Source organism: Balaenoptera musculus, chromosome X (assembly GCF_009873245.2).
Source record: "Balaenoptera musculus isolate JJ_BM4_2016_0621 chromosome X, mBalMus1.pri.v3, whole genome shotgun sequence".
NCBI classification, from domain to species: Eukaryota; Metazoa; Chordata; class Mammalia; order Artiodactyla; family Balaenopteridae; genus Balaenoptera; species Balaenoptera musculus.
The window spans coordinates 109,679,756-109,697,785 of record NC_045806.1 but is presented as its reverse complement, the minus strand read 5'-3'; the positions used below and the strand labels follow the sequence as shown (position 1 = coordinate 109,697,785).

Below are 18,030 nucleotides of genomic sequence, written 5' to 3'. Positions count from 1 at the left end.
GTAAAGTGGGCCCTAGGGTCCCTTCAGCTTTAGAGTTTTGGCTGCTTTACAGAAGTCCAATTGTCTGAGGCTAAATCCAATGCCAGGAGTGAACTGGGGAGAGAATTTCAAGTGGGTCAGTCGTGCTGTCCCTTTCCCTGGGAAAGAAGACCTTTCTGGGTCCCCCTTCTTCCCAGATCTCAATGATGCCTCTCCCAAATGTCTTCATATGGTCGTCGACTGCCCATTGCAACCCTCAAAAGATTGTTCTGACGTACCAACAATCTCCTTAGCAAGAGGTGGGTGGGTGGGTGACGGGACATTTAGAATACTTCCCCCACTCTTCCCAATCACCGGCCAGCTACTCCCTCCCTCTGACTCCTGAGGATTTCTGGAAGGCATTTGAAGGGAGGCACCAAGGGCAATTGTAGCCCTACGGAATATCAATAGTTATGCACAAAGTTACCTTTCATATTGCACAGCATTTCTTGGTGGGGCGGGGGGAGGGTTGCAGTGAATGAGCTCTTACCTGGTCAAAAACTGTACCCAAAGACTAATTACTTATTTCAAAGTGATGTTGTGTGACTTAAGTGAGATCATACATGTAAAGGACTGAGACTAGGGCCCAGCATCTGGGAACTACTTCACATATACTAGCTGCTCTGTACAAGTAATAGAGCTGGGGTAGGCAGTGGTGTACCACTGGCATATGTAGGGGGACAGGTCTCATCAGACTGGAAATGCAGTAGCAAATATAAGGTCTTGCACTTGAATTCAAACAACAAAATACAGAATGGAGACTCTGAAAAGAACTTGAGTTTACTTTTTAAAAAATTAGTCGTTTCAGGTGAAGAAAGTACTTCCAATATAAATTAGCTATTTCATGCCACATGAACTACGTGGCATGTACAAAGGATTTGTGTGTAGTGCATGCGTGTGTGATGTGGTTATGTTGCATCGTGTGTGAAAAGTATGTGGCGCATGTGAAGTATGTGTGCGTTGGTGACTTTGTATGTGGGCATGTGCGGGTGTGGGAATGTGTATGTATGTGTGTATTTGTGGCTATGTGTCTGTGTACCATGAGTGTGAACGTGGGCTTCCAAAAGAGGGAAATTCAGCCATCCAGGACTATATTTACAGGGACACAGCTGGAAATCCTCTTTTGGCCAGGTCACTGGGCATTCACAACTTGGAGCATGCTCAAAGAAGAGCAGCTAGATGCGGGTAGGAGCCTTGTAGCCATGTTACATGTTAAACAGATGAAGGAACTGGGGAGGTTTGGCCTGGATAAAAACAGGGGTGAGCGGGGGTGGGGGAATGGAGAGGGCTGGCACTGTTCTCTTGGAAGGATCGTGAAGGTCAGTGCCAGAGCCAGAAAAACAGAGATTTGGGTTCAGTTTAAGGAAAAGCCTCCTAATTCTAATAGAAATGACTGTTTTTAGATGGGGATGGGCTTCCTTGTGTGATACTGACCCCTTCCCAATGGGGTTATTCATAAAGGAGACTTCATATCCTTGATCTCATTGGAGTCACACGACAGCCTTGCAGGCCAGGCAGGGATGGAATGGTTCACCCTACCCCCTTTACAAGGGTAGGGTGTTTGAGCTGTAAGGCCTTAAAAGGCATCTTAGAAAACACCCTTAATTTTGTTCGATTCACCGGGATCACATAAACTTGAAAAAATATACAGAACAAAACAACTTTCTGTGTGTATGCAGATCTTTTGCTTTCTCAGAGAACTTGCGGCCTGCCAGAGACAGCTCTTGAACTTGCTAAGCATGCTGCAGTCCCTTAGTAGTAGGTCAGACTCCTGGGATGGTTCTCAGGGTGCTGGGGCCGACAAGGACTAAACATGGGTTTCTGCAAAATTAAGTTGCTGAGGCCCCTCCTCTCCCTGCCTCTTCTCCCCGGCCTGTGAGGGGGCAGAGGAAAGAGGAGACAACCCCAGGTTTGGTCTATGGCTGGTGACCAATGACGCACTCTCACCAATATAGATTTTGGGGGTGGAGACTATGGAAAAACAGGTGGCAGTGGGGGCAGGTGGCAGCCCCGAGGGGGTGGGGCCTACCAAGGGGGAGTGAAGGACAGTGTGGGTGGGGGTCCTGGGAAATCTCAAACAGAAAAGATAAGTGTCCTGAAACTTTAAGGAGGAAAAATAAATAATCAGTTTCCAAAACGTACTTTATAGAAGCACTTCCAAGAAGGGGGTGAAATGCCACCCACGTATCACAGTGGTGCTGTGATCTTTCGCACACCTATGTCCTCAACTCCGCAAGGATAGGGAAAACAGCATTGATATCAAAGTACCCAAGGGAAGACCCGGACTAAAGACCCCAGGCCTCTGCCATTGGGAGCTTTGGGGCAGTGGGCAATTGGCAGGGCCTCAGCAGAGCCAGATTTGCTGCCAACTCCTTGTATGACCTTGGGCAGGCCTTTGCCATCTCTGGCCTTCAATGTCACCATCTCTTAAATAAAGGGGTTGAATTCGATGACTCTGAGGGACCCATGTCGATATTCGGTAGCTGAGATTGGGACAAGGTGGGACAAGCTTCAAGGCAAAAGGATCCCCCCACCTCCATCTTCAGGGTTCGCGGGCCCTAGCTGCCCGGCCAAGGACGTTCATCCTTGGGCCTTTAGGGCCCTTGGGTTTCAGGACTGTGCTCCTACGCGTCTGGCCCCGACTCTCTAGCTGTCCCCGAGGACGGCTGAGCCAGCGACTCCGCCCCCGCGCTCGACCCGCATCCCGCCGAGCCATTAGCGCGATTGCTCGCTGTTCCCGGCAAAGCCGGTGATTTATGCGGGGCCTCGACGGGGCAGTCCTTGAGCCAGGAACAATTAGCTAAAAGCCAGCGGGAAGGGAGGCGAAGGGACGGCGAGCCAAGCCCCAGGGCGCCTGGCCGGGGCTGCAGCCGCCTGCAGCCCCAGCGAAGGACCCCAGCCCCCCGACTCGGTGGGCCCCACTCACCACGGCGGGGGCGGGGCTCGAAGGCCGAGGCGAAAAGGCAGTCCAGCATCCACGCCATGGCCAGCGCTCGGCGCCGCAGCCTCGCAGCCGGCTTCCGCGCCGGCCCCCGCGCCAGCTACCCTAAGTAGCCCCCGGTGACCACGCCCTGAGCCGCACCCTGCACCCAGCTAAGAGTGTTTCGGTCACCGGACACCTCGGGCATGTCACGAAGGGGGCAGGGCCTCAGGGGAGCCCCCCCTCCCGCCGGAGGAGAGGCCGCTGGTCCCGCAGCCCCTTTCCCCCACGCGGAGGGAGGCCGAGGTACAGCTCCTGCCCCGGGAAGCCCTGACTCTGAGGGCGGGACCGTGCCCCTAGCCCGGGGAGCCCAGAGTCTGAGGGGAGACGCCATCTCTGCCCTGGTGAGCCCCGAATCTGAGAGGGAAGGGAGGCCCCTGCCCCCAGGGGCCCTAATCTGGCACGTAAAAAGCAAGCCTGTCCCCTAGAAGCTGGCATTTGAGGGCGAGATAGTGCACCTGCCCCTGGGAGCCTCAGATCTGAGGGTGAGATTGTATTCCAGCCCTGAAACCCTCACGTTTAGCGGACACATCATCTCAGCCTTCGGGAGGCCCCATCTAGGCGGGAAGTGGTGTCTGCCTTAGGAGCCCTGAACCGGAAGGGGAGGCACTGCCTCAGCCCTTGGGGACCCCCTGTCTTAGGGGAGGCACCACCTCAGCTGTGAGGAGCTCCAGATCTGATTTGTTATGTCACAGCTCTGTTCTCGAGGATCAAAAATGTGAGTAGGAGAAAAGAGTTTTGCTCCCCAAGGGGCCCCAAAGTTGAAAGTAATGTTTTAATGTTCCTGCCCTGCGGATCCCTCGGGGAAGAGGGAGATGCTTTCCTGCCTGGGAACTTTTGTTTTGAGGGGGTTGATCCCTAACTGAGACAAAAGAACACGGTGTCAAATGTGTATAAATATGGGGTGCACCCCAGTTGCCACTGACTTACGGATTCCACCGCCTATGCTTTTGCTCAGGGCACTGGCATAGGAGGGGCACCAACCTTTATTTTTAGAAAGAATTTGATATTTGATATTTCAATGTGGGGGGTGGTACTGTGTTGGATTTCGTTGCACTTCTTTTATGGCTTTGTATTTTTTAATTTTAAATACATATGGGGGCACATACCATTATAGGTTCAGTGTTTGGGGGATCTGGTGGTAGTAAACAGCCACCAGAGATGGACCATATTGAGCAAGAAGGGCTTCTAATCGAAATTTCCTTTTCTATTCAAGTTCAGGCTCCCAAATTAATTTCTCCCCCAGTTCTCCACTGGCAGTCGTACAAACATGACTCTGTGCCTTGTTTTTCTCCGCTGGGAAAATGGGACTCTGTCGATCAAAACGCTAGAGGAGGTAGAAAGTAATATGAAAAATCCTCTTCCAACAGCTCGATTGCAGGCTTGAGGAGTGGAAGCTGCAATCACAAGTCCTTTGGGGAGAGCAGTTATTACATTTGCTTTGCTAACCACTGATATTAGCATTAATGCAGCAAAAGAGGTGCGTAAAATGAAAAAATCGCCTGTACTTCACCATGCAATTCTTAGCAAAGCAGAGCTGTAGTCAGAGTTTAAAGGGCTTCCATTCATTTTCCTTCCTTTCTGGGAAACATGGTACGTCTCTGCCTTTACACCAATTTCTAAATCATTTCCAATTTTCTCTGTTTTCTAAAAGCAATCAGAGTCAACAAACATTCACCAGACCTGCTCTTTTACCAATTTCTGCTGTACAAATACCCAGTCAGCCAAGCCAAACAAGTCTGACATCTAGAAATGTCCAGTCTCAGGCTCTGGATATTGAAATCCCGGCCTTACCTCTTCCCACGAGCATGTACACCACCAGCTTTTGTAATGGTCTCAATGGGTTTCTTTTTTTTTCCAGCTGAATGAGATTTTTTTGGGGGGCTCCCTCATGACATAAAGGCTGCCTGCCCAGCCCAATCCAGTGGCCCTCAGTAACTGAAGTTTCTCTGATTCCAAAATAGCTCTACCTAAAGTATAAACTCATGACCACTATCCCTCTTGGTCACTTTTTTTTCTGCAGGAGGTGTGATGTAGTAAAGGAACAAAGCTAAGGATGCTCACAGACCTAGATTGGAAGCCCAACTGTGCTACATACTAGCTATGTAATCTTAGGAAGATTATTTAACCTCTCTGAGGCTTAGTTTTCCTCATCTGTAAAATGGGGATATTAACAGTTGTGAACAAGCTCCTGGCAAACCAAAGCCTACTCATTTGGAAAAAAGAAAAGGGGAAATATAGAGTTCAGAATTCTCAAAAAATTTTATTTAGCAGTCAAGTTAGCAGTTCTCCCCAACTCCTTTTTCTTTGACCTACCTCCTCTGCCAGTTAATTACTTAGTGTTGTTTCCTTTGAAAATATTTACCCTTAACTAAATGTCACATAATAGGGGAATGCATTTATCCATCAATCCATCCATTCATTCAACAAATATTTATTAAATGTCCTCTGTGTGCAAGATATTGAGCTATGTATATAATGTTGATTCACTCAATGAATTATTTTTAAATGTATAATTTGGAAGCCTATATGATAATCTGAAAAAACATTTATGGTTATTTTAAGTGAAAAATAATCAAAATGCAAAATATATGCACACTATTATATACACAGTGCAAATAAATAATAAGCTTATACATAGAAAAAAAGTGTTAACATGAAACACACCAGAATCTTAGTAGTGATTGTTTAAGCAATGCAATTATGGGCAATTTTAAACTGTTTTATTATTTCCATATTTTAGTATTTTCCAACTTTTCTATATATCTTTTTCTGGAGTTAGAAAATACTACTTATAGGAAAAAAACTATAACCCTGTCCACAGAATAAAGGATGAGGTTAGGTAAGGGAAAGACTGGGGCCTTTATGCTGGGATTGTGCTCTTGGTACAGGACACCGGGCCTGGCTTTGGTGACCCAGAAAAAGCTAAAAGTTGGTCTGTGAGTAAAATGCAGAACTCCCGTCCTGTGCAGGGCCACATAACCCGTTATGGTATCTCCTTTCCAAGAATGCAGAGGTCCTTAGCACCCCAAATGAGCAACCAAGAACCTGCTAGCCTGGACCTGCAACCCCTCACACCAAGGTGTACAAGGGGCACATTGGGTATATATGCCCTCACCCTAATAGTTTAAGGCTTAGAGCTTTACAGCTTGCTGCCTCTTAAGGGTGTCTCATTGCAATTCCAGTTAAAAGCCAAGCACGCTGCTCCTAACTTAGGTCATTGTTTGCCATGAAGTCTTTAGCAGGAAGAAAACATACTCTAGCTAAGAAGAAGGCACGATGATGAAGTCAAGCTGGGGGCTTGCTGACTTTGAGAAGAAAGGTTTCAAACCTTCTATCTTTTTTCCTGAAGCTCAAAAGTAGTTGGCACCCACGCAAACAGTTGCTATTTAAATGGGATTCCAAGCATCAAAGGCCTGTAAACTTTGTCATGGACCAGGATTTTCCAAAGTATGGTCCTTTGGACCAGCTGCATCAGAATCACTTGGGATGTGCTGTAATGATGCAAATCCCCTGCTCCCACTCCAGACTCATCGAACAAGAATCTCTAGGCATGGGGACCAGAAAACAGCATTTTTAACAAGCTCCCCATGGGGGCACTTATACCCAATAAAGTTAGAGAAACTCTAATATAGAGGAAAGAAGTCTTTCCCTGAAAACCCTCCACCACTGTCTCTCCCCATTGCCCTCCAGCTACAAGGAACACTGGGGCAGCCCTATGGAGAACTTGATCCCTTTAACCCCACTCTACTTCCTTTGGGTGTATGGGTAAATATGTAGCATGAGAAATTGAGCAAACCTCAAAACTTGACTCCTGATAGGGTCTAGTGGCATTCAAAATGAGCATACACCATAAAGGTCATTCATTTGGATTTTCTAAGAATCCTTGTGTATGTCTATGTAGCATTTTTCAGTCAGGTTATCTCACTTGGATTCCCTACTTGGGGTCCTTACATCAGGCAAGAGGCAGCAGAAGCACCGTGGGAAGAGTATGGCATTTAAAGCTAAAATCTTAGGAGTGAGGCTGGGCATGTTGACTGACTGGCTGAATAGATGCAAGTATGTCTGCTTCCCAACCTGAACCCCAGACTCCTCCTCTATGAAATGAGGGTCCCTGTCCCCCTGCCCAACTTCCTCAGCAGGTTGCTATGAAGGTCTCTGCAATTTCAGGAGTGAGATAACAAAGGTAACTACCCTCAGGCCCATGGAAGGAATTGGGAGATTAGCAAGCTTGCCTCCCAACACCCCCTTTTGAGGAGTCCTATCAGAAGGTCCACATGGTGTGTATAGGGTCATATGTGTTCTCTAAAGGGGGCTATAAGCCTTAGGACCCCAAGACTTTGCCTCTCTGCTATTCTGTTTGGGAAGGATTTGTCTGGGCTCATGGTGAACATATAGCAAAATCATGGGGGACCATTTGGGACCTCTCTGAACCTCAGAAAGACCTTGGTTTCCTCATTTCTCAAGTGGAGTTGTACAGAGAAAACTTGAAGTTCCTTTGCAGCTACTTAGCTTTCCTAGGATACACTGCTTCTACAGCACTTTATTTTCTTCCCCCACAGCCCTATTACTTCCAAGCATTTTCGTATCACCAAAGCCTGACAAGGTCCTGGCACCATCTTTGTGAGGTAGAAATGGGAGAAAATTATTCCCATTTTTTAAGTTAGAAAAGCTGAGGCAAAAGACAGTAAGTGACTAGCCCAGAGTCACCCAGGGGAGGAGAGATGAGCCAAGACCAGCCTCGAGACCTCTCACCCCCCTGCCTGTTCTTTTCCAGCACCCCTCAATAGATCCCAGGAGCTGTCTGTCAGTGTGCTGACACCGCTCAGGAAAATGCAAGTTTCATCCTGACACCAGGAAGACAGAGCTACGATTACGCTTTGGTCCCCAAGGAGGCAGAGAAATTGCTTTTCGTTGACAAGTGCATCTCCCACACACATATCCCTCTGGTTGAATGAAAAGATAAAATCAAGTTAAAAATCCCAAATGCTCACTTAATTTTGTAAAGCATTTTGCTCTTTGAGCTAAGGGTAGTTAGGATGATAGAATTTTTTAAGTCTTAGATGTCTCGACAGGGTGGGGCGGAATAGTAGGAATTAAGGGGGAGCACAGAAGAAAATGTCAGAAAGAAGAAAAAGTAGAGAGGTGATCTTTTAGTTTTGTGCCGTAATCAATAAGAGAAAATGGAGTTATCTGAAACAAGAACTAGAAAGAACTGGGGTGAGTGTTTATGCCTTTGAAAAACTGCAAAAGATGTGAGCCACTGAAATTTCCATTATAAATGAAACTTTTGTGGCTTTCAGTAAGAAGAGTTTGGGGGTTGAGCTGGGGGACTCTCGACTTCATGTGTTACCAGCGGCGCCCAGGACTGCTCTTTACTAGCTCTGAAGGTCATCTCTGTAAATCACTTGCCCTTAAATGTTTAAGTGTGGCAGCTCCCCATGTGCTCTCATATCTGTTTTCACATCTGAGCCTCATACAGCTTGGGAGATTGGCAGGAGAGAGATTAGGACAATCCCCATTTTATAGATGAAGAAAGTGAAGCTCAAGAAAGGGAAGTAACTTGCCCAAGGTCATTCTGCACTTGGACCCCTGTTTATGCCTCCTTCTGTTGTGCTTAGCTCCTTCTCACGCTACCCATATGCAGATTTAAATCTGGTCTTTAGACCTCATATACTTCTTGATCTCCTTTGGACTCGAGAGACTGGAGCCTTTCCCGTAGGTGAGCATCGTAGGGTCCTTTAAATGCCTCCCGGCAAAGGACATTCTTATTCTGAGGAGATATATGCTGAAGTATCTGCAAGTGAAGTGCCATCATGTCTACAATATAGGAGAGGGGGGTGGGGAAGAAAAGAGAGAAGGGAGAGTGTGCAAATACGGCAAATTATTAATGAGGGTATGTACAAATATTTGTGTCATTCTTTCAATTTTGCTGTACGTTAAAAAGTTTGAAAATACAAACTTGGGGGAAATCTCTCCAACCTAGTTAGCCACTCCACCTGCCTATGCTAAAATCTGGGGGTCAATGGCACATCCCCTCCCACAGGGGCTCCTTCAGAATGTCCCAGCCCCAAGCACAGAACTAGCACAGCAGGAGGGACAGGCTGGACCCATGACTGGTTTTGATGTCTTAGATGGAGCTTGAGTGGTGGGAAAACGGCTGCGTGTACTGAGTGGGAGTTTGAGGTGAGGGATTTTGTGGCAACACAGCTAAATGGAAGCCCTAGAGAAAGAGTCCCCCCACAATCTAATCAGAGCTGGAATTTTTCCAAAAATAGTTTGCTTGTTTTTTTAAATTGCAGGGTTCACTGATCAGGGTTGGAAGTGTCATTAGAGATAATCCAGTCCAATCTCCTCACATCCCAGGGAGGACACTGAGATCCAGGGAGGGAAAGTGACTTACCTAACATCGCCGAGCAAGTTAGTGGCTGAAATGGAACTAGAAGCCAAGTGTCCAGCCTCCTAGTCCAGGGCTCGGTCCATTACATCACACCTGTCATCTCACCTTGGATTCGTGGGCTCTTGAAAGGTCATCTGCCCACCCCAGGGCTTGCTCTCTTCAGACCAGCATGGCACTTGGGGGATTTGCAGTCAACAACAGTCCCTGCCACTGGGAGCAGAGCCAGGTGCCTGAAGATGGCACCTGTCACATCCCATTGGAATGAATGACCTCCCTCTGAAACCGAGATGAGCCAGGCGGAATCTGGGAGTAGCACCTGGAGAGCAGAGTTAGGCCAGGCCCGTGCGGCTGGTGCGCCATGAACAGTCACGGAAGAGGAGGCCATGGAATATGTCCTGAGCACTGTTTGCCGGGGAGCTTTCCACCTCTCTCGGACCCCGAGTGATTTATTGATTATTCTCGGGGCAGCCACTCTAGTTCATTGGTTTAGCTTCCATTACCCTGAGGGGGCGGGGTGGGGGTGGGGGGTGGTCTACCTGCCGCTTCCCCTGGTCTGTCTGCTCACAGGATTGGTTCATCAGACAGCTTAGCTAGACCCTCGTGAGCCTGTCGGGATTAATGGCATTTGACTGTAGATCATGAGAAATCACATCAGTAGCTGCGGGTGGGGGTGGATGGAGGAAGCAGGAGGAGAGCAGAGGAGAAGGAAGAAGAGCACAAGGGGAGGGAAGGAAAGGCGGAGGGAGAAGGGCAGAGGAAAATTCAATGAAGAAATTCCCTTGCACACCAACCGCTGACATTTTTGAGGCTGTAGCTCCTCTCACTTTTAATCACCTCCTTTGTTAATTGCCATTTGTCAACGCAAGTAAGTCTTTCTCCGCTATAACTCAATCCTGGGACAACTCAAGTCTTAAGGACTCAGGGCTAGCTCCAGAGCCCAGCCTCCCCTAGCTAGTGAGTTGTCTGTCCTTCTCCCCTGCATCCCTGCATCCCAGGCACTGTGGGGGCTGGTATGTGAACACCAGACTTGGCCTCAGAACTAAAGATGCTAAAGGCTGACCTTATCTTCCAAGCTGTTTTGGGTCTGGCACCTACTCAAGGCCCCTCTCTCCTGACTTCTGGGACCAAGAACCCTCTTCTACTTTCAAGCACCCAGGGCTTCTAACTGCCCTGCCAGCCCACCTTCCAAATCCCAGGAGACTTGTCAGACTGTCAGCTAAGGGACAAGGAAAAGAGGGGCTATCTGAGCTCTAACTGCCTAGGACCAGAGAACAGCCACACTGGAGTGGAGGGGTCCTAGCGGGGGCCAGATCAAGTGGCAGTAAGGCCATATGATGCATTCAACAGACTCTGGGCCCCCAGTGCCTTAGAGAATAACAGGAAAACTCGAGCCTCTGAGCGACTGTGGACCTTGACTTTGTTTTCAAGAGGGGCTCCGGGGTGGTGATTTCAGGGAGGAAATTGGGAACGAAGAGACCGTGTGGCATGGGTATAGGTCATAGATGGCTGGCTCTCCTGGCTGGGCCATGCTCTGGGGCTATGGCTCTCTTCTGCCTCCCTAGAGAGAGAGCTACCAGTATATCCACCAACACACACCTTGCTATCCTCAGAGACTGTCCCTCAAATCTACTCAGTGATAGAGAGATGCTCTGAAAGGTATGGGGTCAGGACTGGTGATATTAATGTCCAAGGCCAGGTTCAAGGACTGAATGCAGAACCTTGGCCTCTCTGGGTTTTTTGTTCTTCCTTCCCACTTCAAAGGTGGGAAGGGCCCTCTCGGGGGCCCTCCTCACTGATGCTCAGTCCCTCCTGCTGCTGCCACCTCAGCCACCAGAGACTCTCACTCTCTTGTCCCTTCAGCTGCTCCCTTTCCACTGACCCATTCCCTCTGCCTACACACATCCCAACCTTCACCATAAGCCACAGTCTTTCCCTCAGCCTTTCTCTACCTGCTCTTGGGTCTGCAAAACTTCTCAAATGGATGGTCTCTGCATCCACTCACTATTTTACTTCTTCATTCCATGCCCACTATTGAAGGCCCTCATAGCTTCCCAAGGCTAGATGCAGTGGCCCCTTGTCAGTTCTCAGTCCCCTTGACAACTTGGCAGCATTTGCTCCCCCATGATCCCTTTTTCCTTATTGATTGAAAGTCCCTCTTAGGTAACCATAAGTTTGTTTTCTGTGTCTGTGAGTCTGTTTCTCTTTTGTAAATAAGTTCATTTGTATCATATTTTAGATTTCACATATAAGTGATACCACATAATATTTGTCTTTCTCTGTCTGACTTACTTTACTCAGTATGACAATCTCTAGGTCCATCCATGTTGCTGCAAATGGCATTATTTCATTCATTTTTTATGGCTGAGTAATATTCCATTGTATATATGTGCCACATCTTCTTTATCCATTCCTCTGTTGATGGACACTTACGTTGCTTCTATGTCTTGGTTTTGTGAATAGTGCTCCTGTGAACATTGGGGTACAGGTATCTTTTCGAATTAGAGCTTTCATATTTTCCAGATACGTGCCCAGGTTAATTTATGGTTATCAAAGGGGAAGGGGGGAGGGATAAGTTGGGAATATGGGATTAACAGATGCACACTACCATATATAAAATAAAGCACAGGGAACTATATTCAGTAATAAACTATAATGGGAAAGAATTGAAAAAAGAATATATATAAATAAAACTGAATCACTTTGCTGTATACTTGAAACTAACACACTGTTGTAAATCAACTATACTTTTAAAAGAAGTCCCTCTTCCGTTAGCTGTACCTCCCAGATCTCATGTCTCAGACTTCTGCCTGCTCAATAGCCCTCTCTCATAATAACCTTCTTATTCATCTTCTCTTTCCCTATGGGCTTCCTCCCCACAGCCCACAAAGACATTCAAACTCTCCTATATGAAAACAACCCTTCTCTGACCCTGAGTCCCCTTTCAGCTATCATCCAATCTTCCTTTTCTCAGCCTTATTCCTTAACACCTTCAAAGAGCAGTGTAGACTTGCTCTCCTCAATTCTCACCATATGCTCATTCCTTGGTCCGCAGCAAGATGGTGCCTGCCCCATCTCCACACACATACACACACTCTACTGAGACTCCTATCACTGCAGCTACCAATGTCTTTTTGGAGTCCTAATCCAAGGGGACACATCTGTGTCATAATTTTATTTGCCTTCTCTGTGGAATGCTACATTGTGAATCCCTCCTTATTTATTGAAACTCTCCCTTCCCTTGGCTCTGAGGATACTGTGCTATACTAGTGTTCTTATCAATGATTTCTCCTTCTGGCTCTTCATTCTCCTCTGGTACCCTAAATGGGAGCATCTCTCAAGTTCCTGTCCTTAATGGTCTGTTCTTGTGTGGAGGGGCTCACCCACCTTAATTCCTCTGATATCTCTGTATCACTCACAGCACCTAAAACAGTTTCCTGTGTATATGAGACACCTCATTAATGTTTACCTAATTGATTAACATTTGTTAATTGCACAGGTCTCGTATATAACAAATGTTCCGTAAAGCCTGTTATTAGGGTCTTACAGTTTACAAACATTTCCTGTATATTTACCTGACTTCACCCTTATAATAACCCAGTGAGGTTGATTCTTTATTATTCTCATTTTTATAAAAGAGAGAAGGGGAATGGAGCCAACATTTGTCTTCTGTCTATTCTGTGCCAAGTGCTTTACACACATTTTAATTTAATCTTTACAACAGCCCTGTGAAGTAGGTGTTCTTAGCCACATTTTACAGATGGGAAAACTGAAGCTCAGAGAGGCACTCAAGACCACAAGGAATACATAATTTGCCTCCTCTGCTATTTCATTGTTCTGTAAACTTGATCATACCAAATTTAGTGAGCAATACCGGGGAGGCATATAAAAGGTATCACAGAATATTATAATTATTGTTTACATATAAGATTTCTTTTTGAGTTTGCATTCCTATGAAATGTAATATCAGGCATATAAAGAGCTGAAGAGGAAAATAAAACCCTTGTATTTCCAAACATTCCCTGCCTTTCCCCCTGCATATTGTAATAATAGGAATTGATTATTGAGTGCTTACCGTGTGCCAGGCATTACGTTCAGTGCTTTACATGTGTGCTTTCATTTAATCCTCACCATCACCCTATGTGGTATGGGCTACTATTATACCCCAATTTATACACAAGGTAATTGCACCCCATAGGAGTTAAGTAACTTGTTCAAGGACCCCTAGTTAGTTTTTGAGGTAATTGAAATTTTAAGTCAGGTTGGTCTGACTCCAAAATTAATGTTTTCTCAATACCACTAGGCTGCCTTTCCAAGAGGACAGGGAAACCAAGGCTCAGAGAGATTAAGTGACGTCAAGTCTCCTAACTATCTTATATTTTTCCACTTTGCTCCAGCTGCTTGCATCCCTTTGTTGAAGGGACTGCTTTGTATTGTCAGTAATCTTTATATGTCTGTGGTCTGTCTCCTCAACCACATTGTCAGCTCTGCCAAACCTCTTTAGATCCCCCACAGAGGGGTCTCACTAAATACTTGTCAATTGATAAGCACGGAGCTCTCTTCAGTTGAGAGAATTATTAGTAAACCATCAGGCTTTGACAGAGCCCTTCTCATCTCCAAAGGAGTTGAGCCCTTGGTGCTTAGGAGATGTATCAATTCCTCGCCTTCCTGCAGCTTGAAGTCAGGAGCCCACACTCACTGCCTCTGCATGGCGTCCATTCTCCAGGGAGTCTCAATAGCGTCAGAATCATTTCACTGAAGGCTGAATTATGTGTGTGACTCTGGGAGGATGAGGTCCCAGGAAAGGAGGAGAAGAATGCGGGCTGATTTTGCATGCAGGTGGACCCTGGGGATGTTTCTCGCCATCTGAGATGATGTGTCAACCTCTAGCAGCCACACTCCACAAAACAAGCTCTAAAGATTGATCGTTACGGTTATTATTGGGAGTATTAATAATCATTTTTACATTTGTACAGTGAACTTCCATTTATGCAAAATGGTCCTACACAAGATTTCATTAGTTTTAGTTTATACTGGCCTTCCACAAAACCTCTATGGCTTCAGTATTCTCCAAAGAAAAAAGTCCTCTGTCCAGCTTTTGAGGAGGGGAATCTCCCCAGGAAACTGACAGCTGAGACCCTGAGAAGGGGAACATTAGCCGGCTGGGATTGAAGGCCAGCAATTGATCCTGGTGAGCAACACGCCGCTGAGACATGTTTAGGGCCAATCCCCAACTTCCTTCCTTCTCTTTGCCTGTTCTCAGAATCAGCCAGTCCTTCCAGCCTAAGTAGAATCCTTAGCTCCTCCCGCCATCAGAATTCATCCTTCCAGGTCCCTTCCCCCATCAGTGGCCTCAGGGACACCTCTGCGGAAGCTGGCTCATCAATTATCTCTTCCCCTCCCCCAGACCAAGTTTCTCATGCATTTGTATGAGTTCACTTGGCATCCTGCAAAAAAAGAGAGGCAGTAGTAACAATCACAGCTACCACTCGGGGAGCTTTTACTATGAGCCAGGACTATATTAAGCACTTTACATGCATAATCTCTCTTCATCTTCATAACAGTACTATGCGGAAGGTTTATTAGGATCCCCACTTTATGGAAGAGAACACTGAGGTTCTGAGTAAGTAAGCGGCCGGTCCAAGGTCACACAGCTATAGCTAATGCAGAGCCAGGATTCAAACCCAGGTCTAACAGTATTCTGTCTCTCAGGATAGGCTTCCACTTCCCAGATAGATGAGGTCCAGAGATAGGAAGGCCATCTAGCATTCAGAGGAAAGAATCTCAGGAAGTCAGAAAGATAGAGTTTTCTTCCCATTTCTGCCAGTAACAAGCTAGATGACTCTGGGTGAGTCACTTAAAAGCCCCTGCTTCTGAATTCGCAAGCAGGTTCCACAGTGTGTCAGATTCAGAAGTGATGAGCCAAGGAGGGTTAATCACCTCCGAATTTATAAAGTTTAAAAGCACCATGCAAATGCAAAGCGTTCCTTATCATAATCCTTAACATTATTATTCCAGCCTATTCATCTACCAATGAACCTGGGATAGAGTCCTGGCTCTGCCCCTGGATTCTGGTGCCATTTAAGTGCCAAGACAAATGGTCTTAGGGAGTCGGGGTGATCCATTATCCGGATATGGATTATTTCTCAGGAGTAAATCGTTAGCCCTGTCGGGGCGGCTGATGAATTCTCCCAGCGCACCTGGGGGCTCATCGCTCTGCATGGGACGTGCAGGGAATGCAAGCGCAGGAGTGCAGTGTGACTCTGCAGACGGGTCCTGGGGGCGGGGAACAAGGTTAGGTTCCAGGGAGCAGCAACGACCCCACCCACCGGTGAGTGAGAAGACGTAATGAACCCCACCCACCCACAGCCCAGCCCAGAGCAGAAAAAGAGAACTTATTCTCTCTCGCAATGCTTAAAGCATGTTTGCGGAAGACAAAGCACAAAAGAGACGGACAGATTCGTACATAGGAACCTATTGGCAGAGAGAAGAATGCGCAACAGAAAGAAAAACAGAAAGAAATGAAGAAAGAGGGATAAAAAGAGACAGGGAGAGGAAGAGAAAATGAAGAAAAATAAAAAACAGAAAAGAGACACAGGAAATAAGAGGAATAGAATAAAAAGAAATTCAGAAAGAAGAGCTAAGAGGAAAGGGAGAAAGAAAGAAAAACAGTAAGAAAGCAGCCCCCCAAAAGAGAAAAAAGATAAACAGAGAATGAAAGAAAAGTGTTTTCTAAGGAAAATATATGAAGAATGCAAAATCTAGTAAGAAAATAAACAGAAACAGGAGAAAGGGGGAGAAATACAATAGAAAAAAAATAAGAAAGGGATAAAGAGAAATAGAAAAATAAAAAAGAGATAAAGAGAGAGAGTGAAAGAAAAAGGGATGGGAGAGGAAGGATGGGTGGGATAAAACAGATGATGGAAGTAGAGAAACATGGAAGAAGAGATTGAGGTCTTAAGAGGCACCAGAAATGTTTTTTGTTTTTGTTTTTGTTTTTCCTATTTGCATCTTTTCCCTTTTGCTCTGTGGCACACGTGATTTCAATGTAATGCCTTGGGGCTGGTCTTAAGAACGGTGAGAGTCACCAGGTTTCCCTCCTATCTCAGAAAGCTCCCTTCCGCTTCTACCATTAGTCATTCTTGAGGGGTAAAGCATTGAAAGCAGAAACAGAAAGGTTGAGACAATTAACCTACCGAAATAAAAGTCACAGATACAGAGTGCTGAACACACAGAAGAGCACATGCATACACAAACACATTCACGTGTGCAAAACTAGGCAGACACAGAGACATTCTGAGGCAAACAGGTGCACAGGTGCTGAAAGACTTGAGACATAGGCAGGGACAGACCCAAGCAGACAGGTATCAGCAGAGTCAACCTGAACACAAGGATGGGCACCGGCAGAAACTGACAAGGAACTAGATACACTGCTGTGAAAGATGACACAGAGGCACAGAAAAAAGATCAACATACAACCAGACAGGTGCAGAAGCAGACAGCAGGCAGGGTGGGAGGAGGAGGTGCCACCTTAGTTCTTCTCTTCCTCTCCTCTCTTTGCCTTCCTGAAGTACCTGATAAAAGATATTTTACCCCCTTGTGTCTCCTGCCCTCAGGATTTTCCTCTGGGCATTGTGACTATTGGTAGCAGTGTGTTTTATTTAAATAAACTCACTCCTGCTAATGAATCTGTTAGTTACTGTGTCATCCTTCACAGGGAACAGATGTCCTTAACCAGTTTAAATAACCATATCCAAAAGGCCCCTTCAGGCATGAGTTTAAATAGTGGAATATCAGGTCCTATGGCTAAGACAGATTTGGAGTCTGTCTTGACTCTTACTCCAAGACTAGGACTTTTTCCCCTGGTATTCCATGATCCTTTTTAACTTCATTGGACTTTCCTTTTCTCTGCATTTTGAAGCAGATGGGAGGAGGAGGTCAAGTAGCAAGATCTAATACCTGCACCCCCACTTGAATGAGAGGAACACCATAAAATTTCACTGAATAAAAAGTGTTTCTTGCAAAAGAAAAGTTTGAAAATCTCAGGGTTACACGGGGCCAGATGAGTTCCAAGGGTCCTTCCAGCTCTGACATTCTAGGATTTTATGACTAAGAGCTAACTCGTTCAAATCTAAACCCGCAGTAATTGGACAAAACTTGATTGAATTTTCTGAGCAAATATGGCGTCACTGTCTGCCCCAATAAATATTTAGCCACAGCCCCAGTTTATTGATTTCGTGCAGTATCAATATGTGTCAGCTCAGGCTGACACACAGACTGCACCACTCCCTCTGGATTGTGCTGGGCACATGGAGGGGTGCGACGACTGCCTTTTAAAAGGGGCATAATGCTTGGGTGGGTAGATTAAGTTGGTTTAGAAGCTCAGAGATAGTGTAGCCGACTGATCACAAAGAGAACCTAAATGAATGGGGCTTGCTTTATGCAGCTCTACCTTGATGATGGGAAACATCCCTTGGCGCCTGTCTCACTCTTCATTTATTTATTCATTCATTCATTCTACAATGAGTGCTTTCTCTGTGCCAAGTTCTGTGCTACAGCTAGTGATACAGACATGAACAAGATACAGTCAACTATCTCTCAAATATCTTATTTATGAACCAGAATTATGGTACAG

At 46.1% G+C, this 18,030-nt stretch overlaps 1 protein-coding gene across 4 annotated transcripts in view; it reads right to left on the bottom strand.

Moving 5' to 3' along the window:
* ARHGAP36 (Rho GTPase activating protein 36) overlaps positions 1 to 18,030 on the bottom strand; it is a 174,829-nt gene that overhangs the window by 27,394 nt on the left and 129,405 nt on the right. The window contains exon 1 of one of the 4 annotated variants that reach the window (XM_036839097.1): positions 2,945 to 3,031. The exons of 2 other annotated variants lie outside the window; for them this stretch is intronic. Coding sequence is in view for 1 of the 2 variants with exons in the window: in XM_036839095.1 (XP_036694990.1) it covers positions 2,945 to 3,002 (58 nt within the window). In the remaining variant the exon portion in view is untranslated. Of the gene's footprint in view, positions 1 to 2,944; positions 3,032 to 18,030 lie in introns of those variants that run through there. One more of the 4 variants, XM_036839095.1, reaches the window with a different exon arrangement.